Source organism: Elephantulus edwardii, unplaced genomic scaffold (assembly GCF_000299155.1).
Source record: "Elephantulus edwardii isolate Elephantulus edwardi_28Jun2011 unplaced genomic scaffold, EleEdw1.0 scaffold00060, whole genome shotgun sequence".
Lineage (NCBI taxonomy): Eukaryota > Metazoa > Chordata > Mammalia > Macroscelidea > Macroscelididae > Elephantulus > Elephantulus edwardii.
The window spans coordinates 12,824,531-12,841,473 of record NW_006399810.1 but is presented as its reverse complement, the minus strand read 5'-3'; the positions used below and the strand labels follow the sequence as shown (position 1 = coordinate 12,841,473).

Here is a 16,943-nt window from a genome sequence, read left to right as displayed (position 1 = left end):
GTGAATTTCTAAGTATTTGTCCATTTCCTCTAGGTTTTCATATTTGTTTGAGTATAATTTTTCATTATATCCCAATGTTAGCCTTTTTATTTTAGTTGGTTCTGTAGTGACATTGACCATTTCATCTCTAATTTGGATTATTTGTGTCTTTTCCTTTGTTAGTTTTGCGAGTGGTTTGTCGATTTTAGTGAGCTTTTCAAAGAACCAACTCCTAGTTTTGTTGATTGTTTCAGTTGGTTTTCTATTTCATTTATTTCTCCTCTAATTTTTATAATATCAGGATTTTTTTAAAGGGTTTCAGGTTTTCTTGCTGTTTTTTGTTTTGTTTTGTTTTTCAATTTGTTGGAGATGTTTGGTTAGAGAGTCAGTGGTCATTTTTTCCTGCCTTTTGATATGTTTACTTATTGCTATAAATTGACCTCTGATTCCTGCTTTGGCTGTTTCCTAGAGGTTTTGGTAAGTGTTGTTTTCATTGCCATTTGTTTCAAGAAACTTTAATTTCATTTTTAATTTCTTCTAGTACCCACTCATGTTCAAGTAAGGTGTTGTTTAGCTTCCAAATGTATGGGTGTTTTTTTCTTTTCTCCTTTATCCTCTTGTTATTAATTTCAGGTTTTTTTGCATTGTGGTCTGAGAAAATGCTTTGTATTATTTCTGTGTTTTTTTAAATTTATTGATGCTTGCCTTCTGACCTTAAATGTGATCTATTCTCAAGAATTTTCCATGCACATTGGAAAAGAATGTATATACTGTGTTGGTTTTTGTTTGTTTGGGTTTTTTTTATTATTTTAATAATTTTAATGAACATTTACAGATATTTTGGATTTCCATTCATTCATTGTCGCACTTTTCTCCCTATACTGTGTTTTAGGGGATGCTTTAGCATAGAAATATCTATGAGGTCAAGTTGATTATTGTGTTGGTTTAATCTTGAGCATCTTTTTTGAGATTTTTTTCTGGTAGTTGTGTTTTCTTGAGAGTGATGTATTGAAGTCTCCAACTACTATAGTAGTGTTGTCTATTTCCTTTTTCAGTTTTGTTAATGTTTTATATATTTTGCAGGCCTTTCATTTGGTGCATAAATATTTATTATTGTTATGTCCTCTTGTTCTATTGACTCTTTAAGCATTATGTAGTGACCTTCTTTGTCCTTTGTGATGGTTTTTGTATTGAAATTTATTTTATTAGCGATTACTATCACTACTTTTTTCTGGTTGCCATTTGTGGGAAGCCAAATATCAAATTTAATAATAATAAACCAAATGCTATATCAGGATATAAGGGAGGTGTAATACAATATGGAGTTCATCTGAGGCACTAAGGCATTCCTTAAGTATCAACATCTTTCTTAGTTTATATTTACTGAATCCCTCCTGAGATTAGCATAAGATAAACAATAGAAAAGAACTCCGCCTTATCTGCAAAAGACTTCCCCATGATCCCTTGTTTTTGTTTTCTACTTCGTTTTGATTATCCTTTGTTTACCTTCCTGATGATTCTCAATAAACGCAGAGAGGCTTTGCTTAGGCACTTCAATCATCAGGACTGCTGGCCCCTTGTCTTTACTCTTTCTTATCTCATTCTTGGTTGTGTGTCTAATTATTACTTTATCCTCAGTCTGCAACAGCCATTTGCTTGATATATTTTTCCCCATTCTTTTATTTTTAGTCTTTCTTTATCTTCATTTTCCAGGTGTGTCTCTTGTAAACAGCATATTGATAGATTTTGGTTTTTTTATCCAATCTTTTTGTCTTCAGTGGTGCATTGAAACCATTCACATTCAGTGTGATTATTTAGTTGTTGTTGTTTTTATTATGTACCATCTAGTAGCTTGTGACTCATAGCGACCCTGTGTACAACAGCCCCAAAGCTTGCTCTATCCTGTGCCAGTCGCATTGCCTCTGACACACCCATCCCAATTACCCCAGTCACTGAATCAATCCACCTTATAGAGGGTCTTCCCCTCCAGCGCCGTCCCTCCACCCTCCCAAGCATGATGTCCCTCTCCAAGGACCCGTCCCTCCTGGCAACATGTCCAAAGTATGTCAGACAAAGCCCCAGAATCCTTGCCTCCAAGGAGTATCCTGGTTTAACCCTCTCAAGGATGAATGTTTGTTTTCTTGGCAGTCCATGGTACATTCAATACTCTTCTCCAGCTCCACAGCTCAAAGGCATCCATTCTCCTTCTATCCTCCTTAGTCATTGTCCAACTCTCTGATGCCTAACAAGTGATTGCAAAGACCATGGCCTGTATCAGACACACCTTAGTCTCCAGAGAGACACCGTTGCTCTTGAGTACTTTAGAGAGGTCCCTAACAGCGGACTTTCCCATCGCAGTCCGTTTTTTTATTTCCTGGCTGCTGGTGCCAAGAGTGTTGATCGTGAAGCCAAGGAAACTGAAGCTGTGAACAATCTCAATCTCTTCACCATCCATCCTGATGCTGCCAGTTGGTCCAGTGGTGAGAATCTTTGTCTTCTTGACATTGAGCCTCAATCCATACTGAAGGCTGCAGTCCTTGACCCTCTGCAGCAAGTGCATGAGGTCCTCCTCAGTTTCAGCAAGCGAGGTTGTGTTATCTGCATAACGCAGATTGTTAATAGATCTTCTGGTGTTGTTGCTAGTTACTTTGGTCTGTGCTATTTCTGTGACACCTCTGTAAGAAGCACATCTCTCATTGTTTTTTGCAACGCCGGTCTTGTTTGTTTTTACAAACTCTCTTAGGGTCTGGTTGGGTTGTTTGTTTTTTTTTTTTAAATATCTTCATCTTTCCTTTATATTTGATGGATAATTTTTATTGGGTACAGTATTCTTGGCTGACAGTCGTGTTCTTTGAGTGTTTGATATATGTCCTTTCACTGTCTTCTTGCTTGCGTGGTCTCTGCTGAGAAATTGTCATTTGTTCTTATCCGCTCTCCCTTATAGGTTACTGTTTTTTTCTCCCTTGTTGCTTTCTGAATTCTCCCCTTATCTTTGGTTCTGGCAATTTTAACTGTGGTATGCCTTGGTGTTTTTTCTTTTGGGGTCTATTCTATATGGTGTTCACTCAGCTTCTTGCATATATATTCTCTCATTCTTCATTTTGCCTGGAAAGTTTCTCTAGTAATTCTTCTACAACTTTTTCAGTGCCTTTATATGCTTCTTCCTGTTCTGGGATTCCAGTGATGTACATGTTATTTCTCTTGCTGGTGTCCCACATTATTCTTAGGTTTTCTTCTTTTTCCTTCCTTTTTGATTTTGCTTTTTGGTATAGCAGATGTACAGTAGTGGTACAATTATATCTTCTATTTCACTGGTTCTATGTTCCATCTCTTCAACTCTATTCCTGTGTCCCTCCATCATTTTGACAGCATCTGAAACTTTGGACCTTATATTTTGGATCGTCGTCTTTTGCTTTTCCACTGCCACTAATGCCTCTTTTGTTTTATCTGCATTGTTCTGGATTTTTTTAAGCTCCTCCTGGATTTTGCTTACAGTGTCCTGTAACAAGTTTGTCTTTAACTCATTGAAAATATTCAATCATTGTTCTTTTAAATTTTGTGTTAGAAAGTTCCATCAGACTTTCTGGCTTCGGCAAATCCATTGATACTGTGTCACCTTTTGGTGTTGACATCTTGCTTTGTGCTTGTGCAGGGTGCTGTACAGCTTGATAGTTTCTTGATCTGAAGACAGTGCTCTAGCAATCAATGGGGCAGCTACCCCCCTTGTTTTTGTCTGCACTTCTGACTCAAGGGAAGTTTTATGTCATGCCCGTGAGAGCTGCCTCTTGTAGCTAAGTCAGATCTAGGTGCTCCAGATTAAAGGCAAGTTGATTGACTGGACATGTAGGCATGGGTGAGGCTGAATGAGGGCACAGGCGTGGGACAACCACAAGGGCAGGTCAGTCACTTTTGGTAACCTACTTGGATTTCATCTGTCCAGGTTTGCTCACAAGTTGGGTCCTTACTCAAATTCCAGCTGTGTCTCCCACCCAGCAGCTTTCACTCAGTGGTCCTTGCCCAGCAGCAGGCTCCTGGGGCCAGCAGGGCTTAAGAAGACTCAATAAAATTCCCACTGATCTGCTTGCTACTGGCAGGTCAGCGGGGCTTAAGAAAACTCAATTTCCCATTAATCTGCTTTCTCCTTGTCCGTGGGTCCCACAGCAGCTAAGTTGGCATCTTCCTCTGGGGGGGCTGTGGCTCACTGCTCCCAAACTATTTTAATAAAAGTTCTGATTCAAATTCCTACTGTCCCCCTTGTGCCACCTTGGCCTCTGTGCACCACATCAGTCTCTCTGGTGGCCTATTTCTATGCAGCTTGCTGCTCCTCCAGCTCTTAGGCTATTTCCTTCACCACCACCATCTTGGAACCTTTTCCTCAAGTCAGTGTGATTTAACTTGCCTGCTGCTAAGTGATACATCTGTTCAATATGTCATTTAAATTTGGCAAAAAATGTGATGGGGAACCTTATCAATTGAGTAGTAGTAAGTTCTTTTGTATGAATAGTATCTATTATGAGTATCTTTAGTTGAGTATTGGTGGAAGAGAGGAAGACCCTCAATGAAATGGATGAAGCTCAGATATAACAGCGGTTGTCAGGGATCAGGGTAAAGTTTTATTCTGTTGTTCACTGGCTTGACTTGAGTTGGAGCTGATTTCATGAGACATAGCAGCAACAGTTGCAGCACATTAGATTTTTTTATAGTATATTAGCCAAGTACTAAGTATCATGAAACAGTAAATATGGTCTTTATGGAAAAATTAGCAATATTCAGCCACACTTGACAGACGAAGACATAGGTAACGCTTTTTTCTCAATGTTGTTGTTGTTGTTATGTGCCGTCGAGTCGCTTGCGACTCATAGTGACTCTATGTACAACAGCCCTAAACTCTGTTCTGTCCTGTGCCAGTCGCACTGTCTCTGACACTCCCATCCTGATTATCCCAGTCACTGAATCAATCCACCTCATAGAGGGCCTTCCTCTCCTGCGCTGTCCCTCCACCCTCCCAAGCATGATGTCCTTCTCCAAGGACCGTTCTCTCCTCACAACTTGTCCAAAGTGTGTTAGACGGAGCCTCAGAATCCTTGCCTCCAGGGAGCCACCCGGTTTAACCCTTTCCAGGACAAATCTGTTTGTTTTCCTAGCAGTCCATGGTATTCTCAATACTCTTCTCCAGCACCACAGCTCAAAGGCATCAATTATCCTTCTATCCTCTTTGGTCATTGTCCAACTCTCTGATGCATAACACGTGATTGCGAAGACCATGGCCTATATCAGACGCACCTTGGTCTCCAGAGAGACACCATTGCTCTTCAGTACTTTGGAGAGGTCCCTAACAGCAGACTTTCCCATGGCAATGTGCCTTTTAATTTCCTGGCTGCTGGTGCCAAGACTGTTGACTGTGGAGCCCAGCAAACTAAAGCTGTGTACAATCTCAGTCTCTTCACCATCCATCCTGATGCTGCCAAGTGGTCCAGTGGTGAGAATCTTTGTCTCAATGCATAAGAAATACAACTACTCTTTTCCCCCATTCTTAAAATTAAGGCATAATTTATATTTAGTAAAATACACAGACTTTAAAGAAAATTTCCACGTTGATAAATACAGATAAGCATGGAACCACATCTTAACAAGGTACTGTGTTACTGTTATCCTTTCATTCTTAAATTATAAGAGCTCCTCATATAGATAAAAATCCTTTTTCAGGTATGCATGAGAGTATTTCCTCTGTTGACAGCTCACTACTATTCATTTTTTTTTCCTTCAATTTTATTCTTTTTCTTTGTGTTTGTACCGTCAAATCAGATCCGACTGGTACAGGAGGATATTGCTCCTCCTTCTCCAGCAGAGCATCTGGTGGATTTAAACCTCTGGGATTGCAGTGCAGCTTCTTGCCACTAGGCCACCAGAGCTCCCTTACGTTGTAAAGATGTCTTTGATAGGCAGAGGCAGCAGGTTTTTATTTTCATGAAGATAATTTAATAGGTTTTTCTGTTATGGTTAATACTTTCCTCCCCCTCTTAGTAATGTTCCCTATTTCAGTGTGGTATTTTCTTATGTTTTCTCCTAGAATTTTTATCGTTAAATATCCTTTCCTCATTGAATTGCTTCAACTCCCTTGTTGCATATAACGTGATTGTTTATGTGTAGGCTAATCTCTAGAGTCTCTTCAGTTTCATTTCTTTTTTTTAAATTGTGATTCTAACAAGTTTACAGAAAACTTGGATTTCCATTCATTCATGCATTTATTCATTGTTGCACACTCCCCGCTCCCCCAGTCCACTTTGCCACGCACCTTAATCTGGACTGTTGTCATGCAAATAATGCCTAATCATATATTCCTTTTAAGCAGTTCTTTCCCTCCTCTGTTTCAATGCAGTGTTCATTATTTATCCCCGCTTTTCTTAGTTTTCCCCCCAACCTCCATGTCAGTCCTGTTTTATAACAGTGGCATTATGTATTTGTTCTTTTGTGACTGAGCTTCATTGATATTTTTATCAAGAGTTCTATGAAGTTTGCTGTCTTGATCACTGTAATTTTAAAGTCAATCTTGAAATCATGTAGTAAAGCTTCTCAGCTTTACTTCCCTTTTTAAAAAATAAATTATTTTAACTCATGCATCTTGGTATAAATTTTAGAATCAATTTGCTCATCTCCATGGAGTTTTTAATAAACAAAATTACTTATTATTGTTTTTAAATATACCTTCATTAGTTTCTCTCAGCAGTATTTTATGATTTTCCATGTAGAAATCTTAGATTCTTTATGATCACATTTATTTGAAATACATGGAGGAGGAAATATGCATAGAGACAAAAATGTATTAGCATTAACAGGGATTTGGAGAAGACTGGAAGAATTACTGTTGTGGAATATTGAGATTTTATTCTGGGTACTGGAAAATAATTGTTTAGCCTGGTAAATGCAGTTGTCACAAAACTATGCACATAAAAGTGATTAATATAGCTGACAGACTTCACCAATTAAATAATTTTTGTGTAGAATTTTCCCTGTAGGAAGTTTTAAGTGTGGTCTAGTCGTGTGTAGGTGAGTGATTTGCCAAGTAGATGGTGGTGGAGCTATTTGAGAGTGAAACATGCATATTCATCCCTCATTTGGGAAATAACAATGCCTACCTTTTTTATCTACTTCTAACTGAATCGTTTAGTCTTGTGTATAATAATATGCATCCTTGTGGATACTTCACCATTTGGTAAGGAATATTGTTTCACGTTTTTAGAAGACCTTTCTTTCTCAAGTGTTAAAATCCAAAGCAATGAAAAACAAGTAATTGACCCAGTCTGAAATTACAAAATATTGACTTGGATTATCTTTTTTAGGTTTCTGATATAGAAGAGCTTACCCCACCAGAGTGCCTTGCAGATCTTCCACCATTTTCAAGATGTTTAATAGGAATAATAATGAAGACTTCTGATGTGGTCAGGTAGTTTTCTGTTTACTGTCCTAAAACGCATACTGTGCTGCTTAGCTCTCCTGTCAGTTTTACCTTATTCTTTTTACTCCTAAAATGTTTCCATGGTTAAATTCTATGAAGGTGGTGGGAATAGGGGTACCAAACCATCTCTTTTTTATTAGCCATTTAAAATATTTACACCAAATTTAAACAAAGAGAAATTCTATCTTTCTGTGAAATATATTCATCGGAATTCCCTCTGATTATGTTTATAATATTCATACATTTTGCATTTCCCCCTCTACATTCAGTTAGAGGGAAACATTTAAAACATCAATGTGTGGTAAAAGACTTCTTATTAAATAATTTTAAAGCACTTAGCCATTGTGATTTTCATTCAACCTACCACTCATTACCATTCAGTTGTCTGACCATTTGCCAGTTGACTAAAATTCTCTATTTTTTGTGCCACATACACAGGTCTGACTAATTATAGATTGAATAGTTTTGCAGTTATCTAACCACTTGGGGAACTTTGATAGAGATATTTTCAGTTATAAGTTCTAAAGTATTATTTTTGGTAGCTATGAATTTCTCAATACAATATCAAATTCTTTTCTCGTGTATGTTCTGTGATTATAGAATTACTTACTAAACTATTTCTACTCTCTTACTTGCAACATCATTTGATTTTAATGTCTTGTCTATGATTTGGCACACTTATAGGAATAAAAAATGGAAAAAATTTAATCAGCATCCCTTATTGATGAGCCTTTGCTGTATTTGTACTTCTGTAAAGTAATAGTGCATGTATAGTTTACTAATGGATTAATGTTTTACAGGTCCTTTTTAGATGAGCTAAAGACGTGTGTTATTTCAGATGAGATTGAAGGCATTGTGTGTCTCACAGCTGTTATGCATATTATTTTGGCTATTAATAAAGGTTGGTAAATTTCTCTCTCATGCCATCTGGGATACTGTCAGATACACATTGCATAAGGAACCTTGGGGTATAGTAGTTAATGATGCTAACCAAAAGCTTGGTAGTTTGAACCTTCCGAAGTGGCTCCATGGGACGAAAAGCCTGGTGATCTGCCCTATTAGAGAGTAAAGCGTAAGAAACCATACAGGGCAGTCCTGCCTTGTCCCATAGGGTCACTGTGAGTTAACTGCCTGAGTCACAAAACACCCCTTTACACAAAATTGTTATGAAGGATTTAGAAACTCAACTCATGGACTGCTTCCCCATTTGAGACCCTAGTCACGCCAGGCTTCTCAGAATTCCTTTACATACCATATTTCTTCAGGCTCTTTGAACTTGGACTTTCTTTACTTGGCTGACTCAGTACTTGGTTTTATACCAGCTAACCCTCTGTAATGCATTTCCTGTGTACCTTTCACCTTTGAGCATGAGGTGCCTTTAAGTATTCCCATTCTTTGCTCTTTGAATTTCTATAGATTTGTTGTACGCTTGTGATTTTAAAATCTGGTTTTGTTTTTGTGAATGTTTGCATGGTATTATTTATTATAACATCTGTTTGTCTTAAAACTTAACTTTGAAAAAAAAAACAAACCCTTAACTTTGTCTATTCTGAATATACCAGTCAGTTAAACTCACACAGGAAAAATAATTGGTGATTAAAAAAAAAAAATTCATATAAGATAACATCCTTTTGGTTTTACTCCCTTTAAATTTTTATATATTTTACTTATTATACTGATGTGGTGAGTGCCTGCTAAGGTAGCCTGTTAGAGATAGTGGTCTTAATGAAACACGTTCATTCCATAATCCAGATTACATAGATTATCTGTAGATTTTGTTTGTTTGTTTTTAATAGTATTTTGTAGCTAGAAGAACCTTGATAGGGCATCAGAAAGCCCTTTCCTAAAGGCATGACCCTTGACCACTGAGTTAAGATGCAAAGAATGAGGAAAAATTCACAAATACATCAGTTTGAACGTAGTGGTTGGGGTGCAGCTATGTATCTGGTATTTATTAGATACTTCGTAAATATTTCCTAAACCGTCACCTCTGAAATAGTAGTTGTCATTCTCTGGCCTGTTAAGTCTATGGTAGCATACACAGAAGTATCCTCATAATCACTTGATCTGATAATATGCACTTTGAACTATAGTTTGTAAATTGATTGTTGGTAGGTCCTGTCATGTCTACTGTGACTCATAGCAGCTTTGTGAAATGCAGATCGGACCATTACCCTCTCCTGTGCTATCCTCACCGTCTCTAATGTGCTTAAAGCCATTGTTATAGTCACTGCATCACCCTATTTGGTTGAGGATCTTCTTTGTCTCACCTTCCACCTTTCCCCGCATGATATCTTTCCCCAGTAAATAGCCCCTCCTGACAGCATGCCTAGAGTATTATGTGAGACTAAATTTCAGCATTTCTGCGTCTTAGGCACACCCTGCTTGAACTTAATATAAGGCAGATTTTTTTATTTTTATTTTTGTTCTTTTGGCAGTCCATCGGATATGCATTCAGCAATCAAACACAACTCAAAGGCGTTGATTATTCTGTCATCCTTGTTCATTGTTCAGCTTTCAAATGCATAAGAAGCAATTGAAAATACCATGACTTGAATAATCAGCTTTATAGTTGATTAGCTACTCTCATATATCTTCTTTTGATGTCTACAGTTTTCCTGTGAAGGAGATAATTACTGTTCTAAAAATCAACAGGCCAACATAAAAAGAAAATAAAAGGACACTCAGCACTATAGAAATTGTGCTCAGATGTATAGGAAGTTATATTTGTTTTGTGTAGTAGTGCTAAACTCTTTTCTTTCCCTTGTAATATAATTTTCTAATAGGTAAACAAAAAATCTCAACAGTGAAGGAAGTTGGATTAATTATTCAAGGAAAACTGAAGACATTCATGGAGATAAGTTTTCAAGAGGATAGCATTGAAAGGTAAAACCCAAATCCAAAAATCCACTCCCATTGAGTGACCTGGATTGAGGTTCTGAGGCTATAAATATTCCTGGGAGGAGATCACCTATCTTTTCTTCCATAGAGTAGCTGGTAGATTTGAACTGCTGACCTGTTTAGTGGGCTATTGCCCACTATGTCTTTTTTACTGAAAGTTAAAGAGCTAGATAAATTCCATGCACACGTCTCTACAAATAGAATCTTGTTCAGGTGTGTTTTAGATTGACTTCTTAATTCTGCAGCTTATAACTAGGTGTTTAGAAAACATGAAAATTGTAAGGATAAAAATGTTTGTTTACAAAATCCTTTGAAGCATATGTTTAACCTACAAAATTCTGTTTTTAAAAAGTAAAATTGCTTGTAAAATTCTGCTCTAGAAAAGTAAGGACATTGGCACTTATATCAGTTTGTAGAAAAGTATTAAGAAATCAAGACAGATTATTTTTGGTTTTGCATTAAGTTATTTTTAGTGAGCTTCCTTAAGATACACATGGCAAGTCCACAAACCTCCACATCAGGATTAAGAAAATTCCCTCCAGAGATAGAAATTGTGTTTGATTCTTAGATCAACCACAAATGTAGTCCCCTCACCCCCACCTTTACTATTTCATGGGCTAAATAAAGTTAACTGTTAGCTCAAAACTAAGTACACTCCTTCTAGCTGTTGTATATACACCTGGAAAATGGACCCTTCTTGTAATTACTTTCTCCTTTGCAAAAGTTTTCAAAGAATAAACATCTAAAGTGCATTTTTTTATACTATTTATGTATAGATACAAATATTAGTGTTTTTAAAAAGGCAATCCTTTTAGCCTTTTACCATTTGTTAGGAAATTAAAAAACAGGTAGTTTAAAAATATACATGTGATCTATTAATTTAAATATATATCACAAGGAAACTCCTGGATTATTTTTATGTGCTCTTGAAAAATTTGTTCAACTATGAGTAATACTTTTACTTTGTGTGTTGCTAGTAAATCACACCTTGTATTATAAGAGTTCGACTCGCAGGGCTTTATGCTTTCCAGTTCAGTTTCTTTCACTCACAATTGCACACAGATATTCAGTGGAGTTTTGTTGTGTATCTTCCACTCTCTTGCTTCAGTGCCACTCCAGGTACCTAGTCTGTTTAACTCTAAAGCCCTTGTCAAAGACTTCATTCTCTTAGACTTACTGTAGTAAAACTCAGAAACTCAAACTCATTGACATCAAGTCAGAACTATCTCCTAACTTGGTTTTTTGGAGACTCTCAATTACATGGGAGGAGATTGTCTGTCTGTCTTCCTCAGCACCACTGGTGGATTCTAATCAGCAGAGAGGCACCACTTTTGGCTTCACAGCACAAGTCTATACTGACTGCTTCACCAGTATTCCCTTTTGTTACATATGGAAAATAAAATCCCTAATTTATTTAAAACAGACTTAACTACCTTCAAGTCAGTTCAGACTCATTGGGATCCTCCATCTAAATACGCTTTTAAATTCTCACAAGTAACTCAAGTGCATTGGTAGCAGGAAAAGAGGAAGAAAAATCTTAAGTGGACATGTTTAGTTGTAAAATAATGAGATTGATTGCTATAAGATAATGTTGAAAGCCATTCTGAAAAGATTCCAGGGATGTTTCAAATACATTAGTATTGGACAGCTACAGCTCCTTTGAATACCATAGTATTACATGGTAATAATCTCATAATTTCAAGCATTTTCTTTTTTTTTTTTTTTTAATTCCAAGCATTTTCTAAGATGATTTTTTAGAACTAACATTTTCAGGAATTTTTTTGTTTCCTTAGGATATGAAATTGTATGTCTTAATAAAAAAAAAAAAAGATTTGCTTTTCATTTTCAGTTGCACATAGTTGCAAGGTAAATAAATAGTTCACACTGTGAGAGAAAAATAGCTTGATAATGTAAAAACTTACACTACAGAAAAGGATTTAAACCTGTGGGAGTGTAATTGTTTTGTACGTTGTAGTACAATTATGAGTATCTGTCCTCTCTATTACACTAACACAAAGAAGCAAGGAGGGGAAAAGTTCTTCCCTTTATGGAGGAAACAACCCCCCCAAAAAATTATTAGGACATTGGAATAATGGTTTCTTGCTTAAATATCCAAGCAATAAGATGTAGAGGAAGTAATGTCTGACAAAATCAATCTTCTAAAATATAAACAATTAGAATTTAAGGCTGTGTTTTAAAACATCATTGATTTAATGTTGGACTTGAGACTTTCAAACAAATATAACACCTTTAAGATTCTGTAAATTCTGTGGTACAGTTAGCATGGGCGTTAATTTGGAAGCAGTGTTTTCTTAGCCATTTACTTCTCTTTCCAGCTGATTTAATACTTTGTCAACTGAACAATTTGATGAGTACTGAACAAAATGTTTTTCATTGCGTTTTAATCTCTTTACTCAGAATACTGTACTGTAAATTTTGCGTATTTCCTCATGAGCAACAGTAAGAATTTGTCAGTACACTACTGCACGTAAATGTAAAAAATGTTGTATTTATTACTTCCATAATAGCATGAAGATAGAAATAAAATTATAATTTAAAGTTTGAGAACTGTAGATACTTCTTAACATTTAAGTTACAAAGTGAATTTTATTTTTACTAAATTAATTATAAACAGATTACTTGCCAGTATAAATCATGCTGATATACACAGAAATTTTAATAGTATTAGAATTAAGTTATCAACATTAAACCTTGTTATTAGGATTGAAGGAAAGTAATACATACTCCTTGAAAAGATTTTTGTTAAGAAGACAGTCTTTTCTTAATAATGCATTCTCATTTTATTCTTTTTGATTTTTTTAAAAAAGTATATTGAGACTAGATTATTTTTACAGTTTATTTTAAAACATGCTTCCTAAATCAAGAATAAGACATAGATGCCAATTCTTTTCAATATGGTACTGGGATTTGTAGCCAGATCATTAGGTAAGGAAAATAAAGACACCCAAATTGAGAAAAGTAAAACTATTTGTATTATCAGATCTTGTATCTAGAAATGTCTGAAGACTGCACCTACCCCCTTTATTTAATATGCTTTAATATATATCCAGTGGAACCCACTATAATCAAGTCAGTTCCAACTTTGAGTGATCCTTCATTTGGTTACCGAGACTATCTGTCTATGGAAGGAGATCCCTCTCCCCCCCAGTACCAGGTGGATCTGAACCTCTGACCTTTTGGTTATGAACTGCTGACAATGTAACATACTATATTACAAGAGCTGCATGTATGTGTGTATAGAGTTTATCACACACACTCTAAAGGAATTTGGCAGAGTTGCAAGATACAAAATTAATTAGCTGTATTCTTTTATACAATGACATGAACCAAGGGAAAATTAAGAAACTAATTATGTTTATAATAAAAATATAGAAAAGAATAAAATAGTACATACTTTGGAATAAATTTGAGCAAGTTTAAGACTTACACAGTGAAAATGATAAAACGTTGCTGAGTGAACTGGAAGAAGACCTAACTAAATGAAGAACATCTCATTCGTGCTAATTATGATGACCATAGGAATGATGATAGTGGTCACCATTTACTGAGGGCTTCCTAGCTACTGTGCTATATGTTATCTATGTATGACCTAATTTAAACAATTCTATAATGATAGGGCATTTTACTCCTTTTGACATGTGAAAAATAATTACATGTGATTTCAGATGTGTGTGTGTGTGTGTGTGTGTGTATGTGTGTGTATGTGTGTGTTTATGAAACGGACTTATATAAATGAGGCTTGATTTTATTGGAAGGAGAGAAAACAAATTTCCAGGAATGCAAGGTAAGCAAGTAGAGGGAAAGATTTTTTGGAGTAGGGAATTTGAGAAAAATCACAAGATCTTTGCTCTCTTCTCTCTTTTTTTACCAAGGTCCCTAAATAAATTGGTAGTAAAGAATTTGATGTCAAGTCAGTTTTCTTTTTAAATACATCTGGTTAAAAACAATTTTTAGATTGTATGTTGCAGAAAAGTAAATTTGGATAATTCATTTCCTCCCCTCCTTGTAGCTAATTCTTTCTTTGTGTTTTTAGGTATCTCTGTGAATCATCTTTAAAAACACTGAGTGAATTTTTGAATTAATGACCAAGCAAGCATCTTTGGACAGGGAAAATTGTACAGAAAAAGACTTTTAAAACATTTGAAATAAATGTTTATTTTCCTAGTGTATTTAAGAACCTGTGTACCAGAAAAGGGGTGGGATTCTTTTTTTTTTTTTGCTGAATGTAAATAGACAATTCAAAAGCTCTTTGTATTTGTCCATTACCTGCCTAAGGGATTATTTAATTTGTTAACGCCCAGGTAGGTATCAATGGTGCAGAAATCTATGGTGCAAAGAAAGAAAAGGACATATTTTCTAAGTAAACAATATGTGTGTGAATACATACACATGTGTTTGTAAGCTGTAATAAAACAGTGACACATCATTTGTATTTTAGTATATATTTTTTCCTCTATAGACAAAGATTGATTTCTCAGATAAATGCCATCTCTTTAAACCTGTCTTGTACAGAAGGAGAAACGAATGTATATAGCAAAAAATAGAATGGCTGAGGGTATGTATGCCAGAAAGCTCAGAGATGGCTCTTCCATCTGTATTCCATTACAGTAAAGAACAGCAATGCAGCCTCCTTTTTTTCTTCCCTTTATAATGCCTTTATTGGATGTTGAGCCTTGAGTCCTGTGGCTATAGAACATGAACAGCAAAGAAATGAAGTCCTTTAGCCTGAGGCATGTCTCTGTTAGTCTTTTATCTTTTTGTTCTGAGAGCTCTTGCAGTTATAAGAATGGTAGGTGCCAGGGGAATGGAGGAGGGATGTCAAGCCTTCCTCTGTGTGATGCCCATGACCCTGCTTTGCCAACCCTGTGGTTACCTGCCAGATTCTGTAGCCTGTGGACCTTGCTGTTCTGTGGAGCCCAAATGAATGCCCAGCTGACCCAGGGGGTTTTCAGAGGCAGAAAACTGCATGAGAGAAGACGGCCTATTTTTCTCCCACCAAGTAGTTGGTGGATTGAACTGTGCGTGTTGGGGTTGGCAGCATAGCAGCTTCCCCCTAGGCCACCAGAGTTCCTGTGTGGACCCTGGTAGCCACCTTAACAGATGGAAAGCCAGTGATGTTTACATTTCTTGCTTATCCTGTGTCCAGCTCTTAAGCACAATAAACAAATACCAGTTTTTTTTCATTGCCTGTGTTTCTCTAAGGTACAAGAAATTACTCAATGTAGTTAAAAAGAATACAAAGTAGGCAGTGCAGTCGCCAGGCAACCTGGTCTGGTTGTGCTGCAGCTCGACGCTTGTAACTCGTGGCAAGGCTCTGGCTGCAGGTGGAGCAGCTGCTGCAGTATCATCATGAGAGGTACCAGGACATCTTTGTATTCCCTCATCAGACTCATGGCAGTGTGCTGGTGTTGGACGGCGTTATCCAGTGCACCAAGAGTGATGAGTTTAACCAGAAGATGATTGCCAGCCTACCCTTTGCAGTCACCACAACCCTCACAAGGTGCTGATCATCGGGGGTGGGGATGGAGGTGGCCTGCAGGAAGTGGTCCAGTGTGAAATCGATGAGGATGGCATCCAAGTCTCTTCAGTTTCTTCCAGGCATGGCGGTTGGACACTGCAGCTTAAAGCCGAGCCTGTATGTAGGTGATGGTTTTGAATACATGAAACAGAACCAGGATGCCTTCAGACCCCTTGGGCCCTGCCAAGAACCTCTTCAGAGAATACTATGAGCTCATGAAGACAGACCTCAAGGAGGATGGCGTTCTCTGCTGCGGGGGCGGAGGGGAGTGCTGGTGGCTGTACCTGAGCCCCAAAGGGATGCACCATCTCCTCTTTCTTGTGGCGGCCTCCCCTACTGCACCATCCCCACCTACCCCCATGGCCAGATCAGCTTCATGCTGTGCAGCAGGAGCCCTAGCACCAATTTCCCAGAAGCCAGAGCAGCAGGTGGCCGGTGGGGGGGGGGCAGGCAGCCAAAGCACTACAATGCAGATATGCCCAAAAGGCCTTGAATTGTGTGAGCTGAGCACGGAGCTGCTGTTACCACTACCACCCCTCAGAATGCTGCCCTCTTGGGCAGACACTGTATGTGTGCCGCCCAGCCTCCAAGCCTATACCAGCTCTATACAGCACCTTCTCTGCCTTCTGTCACCCCTCACTCACCAGATGTGTATTTATAACAAAGTTCTGGATTGGGGTTGAGGAGAGTGTTACAAAATAATAAAAGTAACATTTTATCAAGAGATACTAGTAAATAGCTAGTGAAGTATGGAGTAATGTTCTAGTTTATTTTAGCTAAGTTTGAAACTGACTATCCAGATATCTTTGTTTGATGTGTTTTGTATGACTCATAAGAACATATAACAAAATTATAAACTTCACTTACATACTAAAGCTCCAATTAACCCATGATCAAATTATTACCTTTCAGTTCTTTCATACCATATATTAGTAAATTTTTTATTTTCACGTAATAGAGATTTTTTAATTTCCTGGCTACTGATGCCAAGAGTGTTGACTGTAGAGCCAAGCAAACTAAAGCTGTGAACAATCTCAATCTCTTCACCATCCATCCTGATGCAGCCTA

General features: G+C 37.1%; 1 protein-coding gene and 1 pseudogene across 1 annotated transcript in view; both read left to right on the top strand.

Moving 5' to 3' along the window:
* Positions 1-14,439, top strand: part of NCAPG2 (non-SMC condensin II complex, subunit G2) — a 103,266-nt gene extending 88,827 nt beyond the window's left edge. The window contains exons 23-26 of the mRNA XM_006887661.1: positions 7,320-7,423; positions 8,236-8,336; positions 10,222-10,321; positions 14,391-14,439. Of these exons, the coding sequence (XP_006887723.1) occupies positions 7,320-7,423; positions 8,236-8,336; positions 10,222-10,321; positions 14,391-14,439 (354 nt within the window). The remainder of the gene's footprint in view (positions 1-7,319; positions 7,424-8,235; positions 8,337-10,221; positions 10,322-14,390) is intronic.
* A 613-nt stretch (positions 14,440-15,052) lies between these two features.
* Positions 15,053-16,368, top strand: LOC102858206 (annotated as a pseudogene).
* The last annotated feature ends 575 nt before the right edge of the window (positions 16,369-16,943 follow it).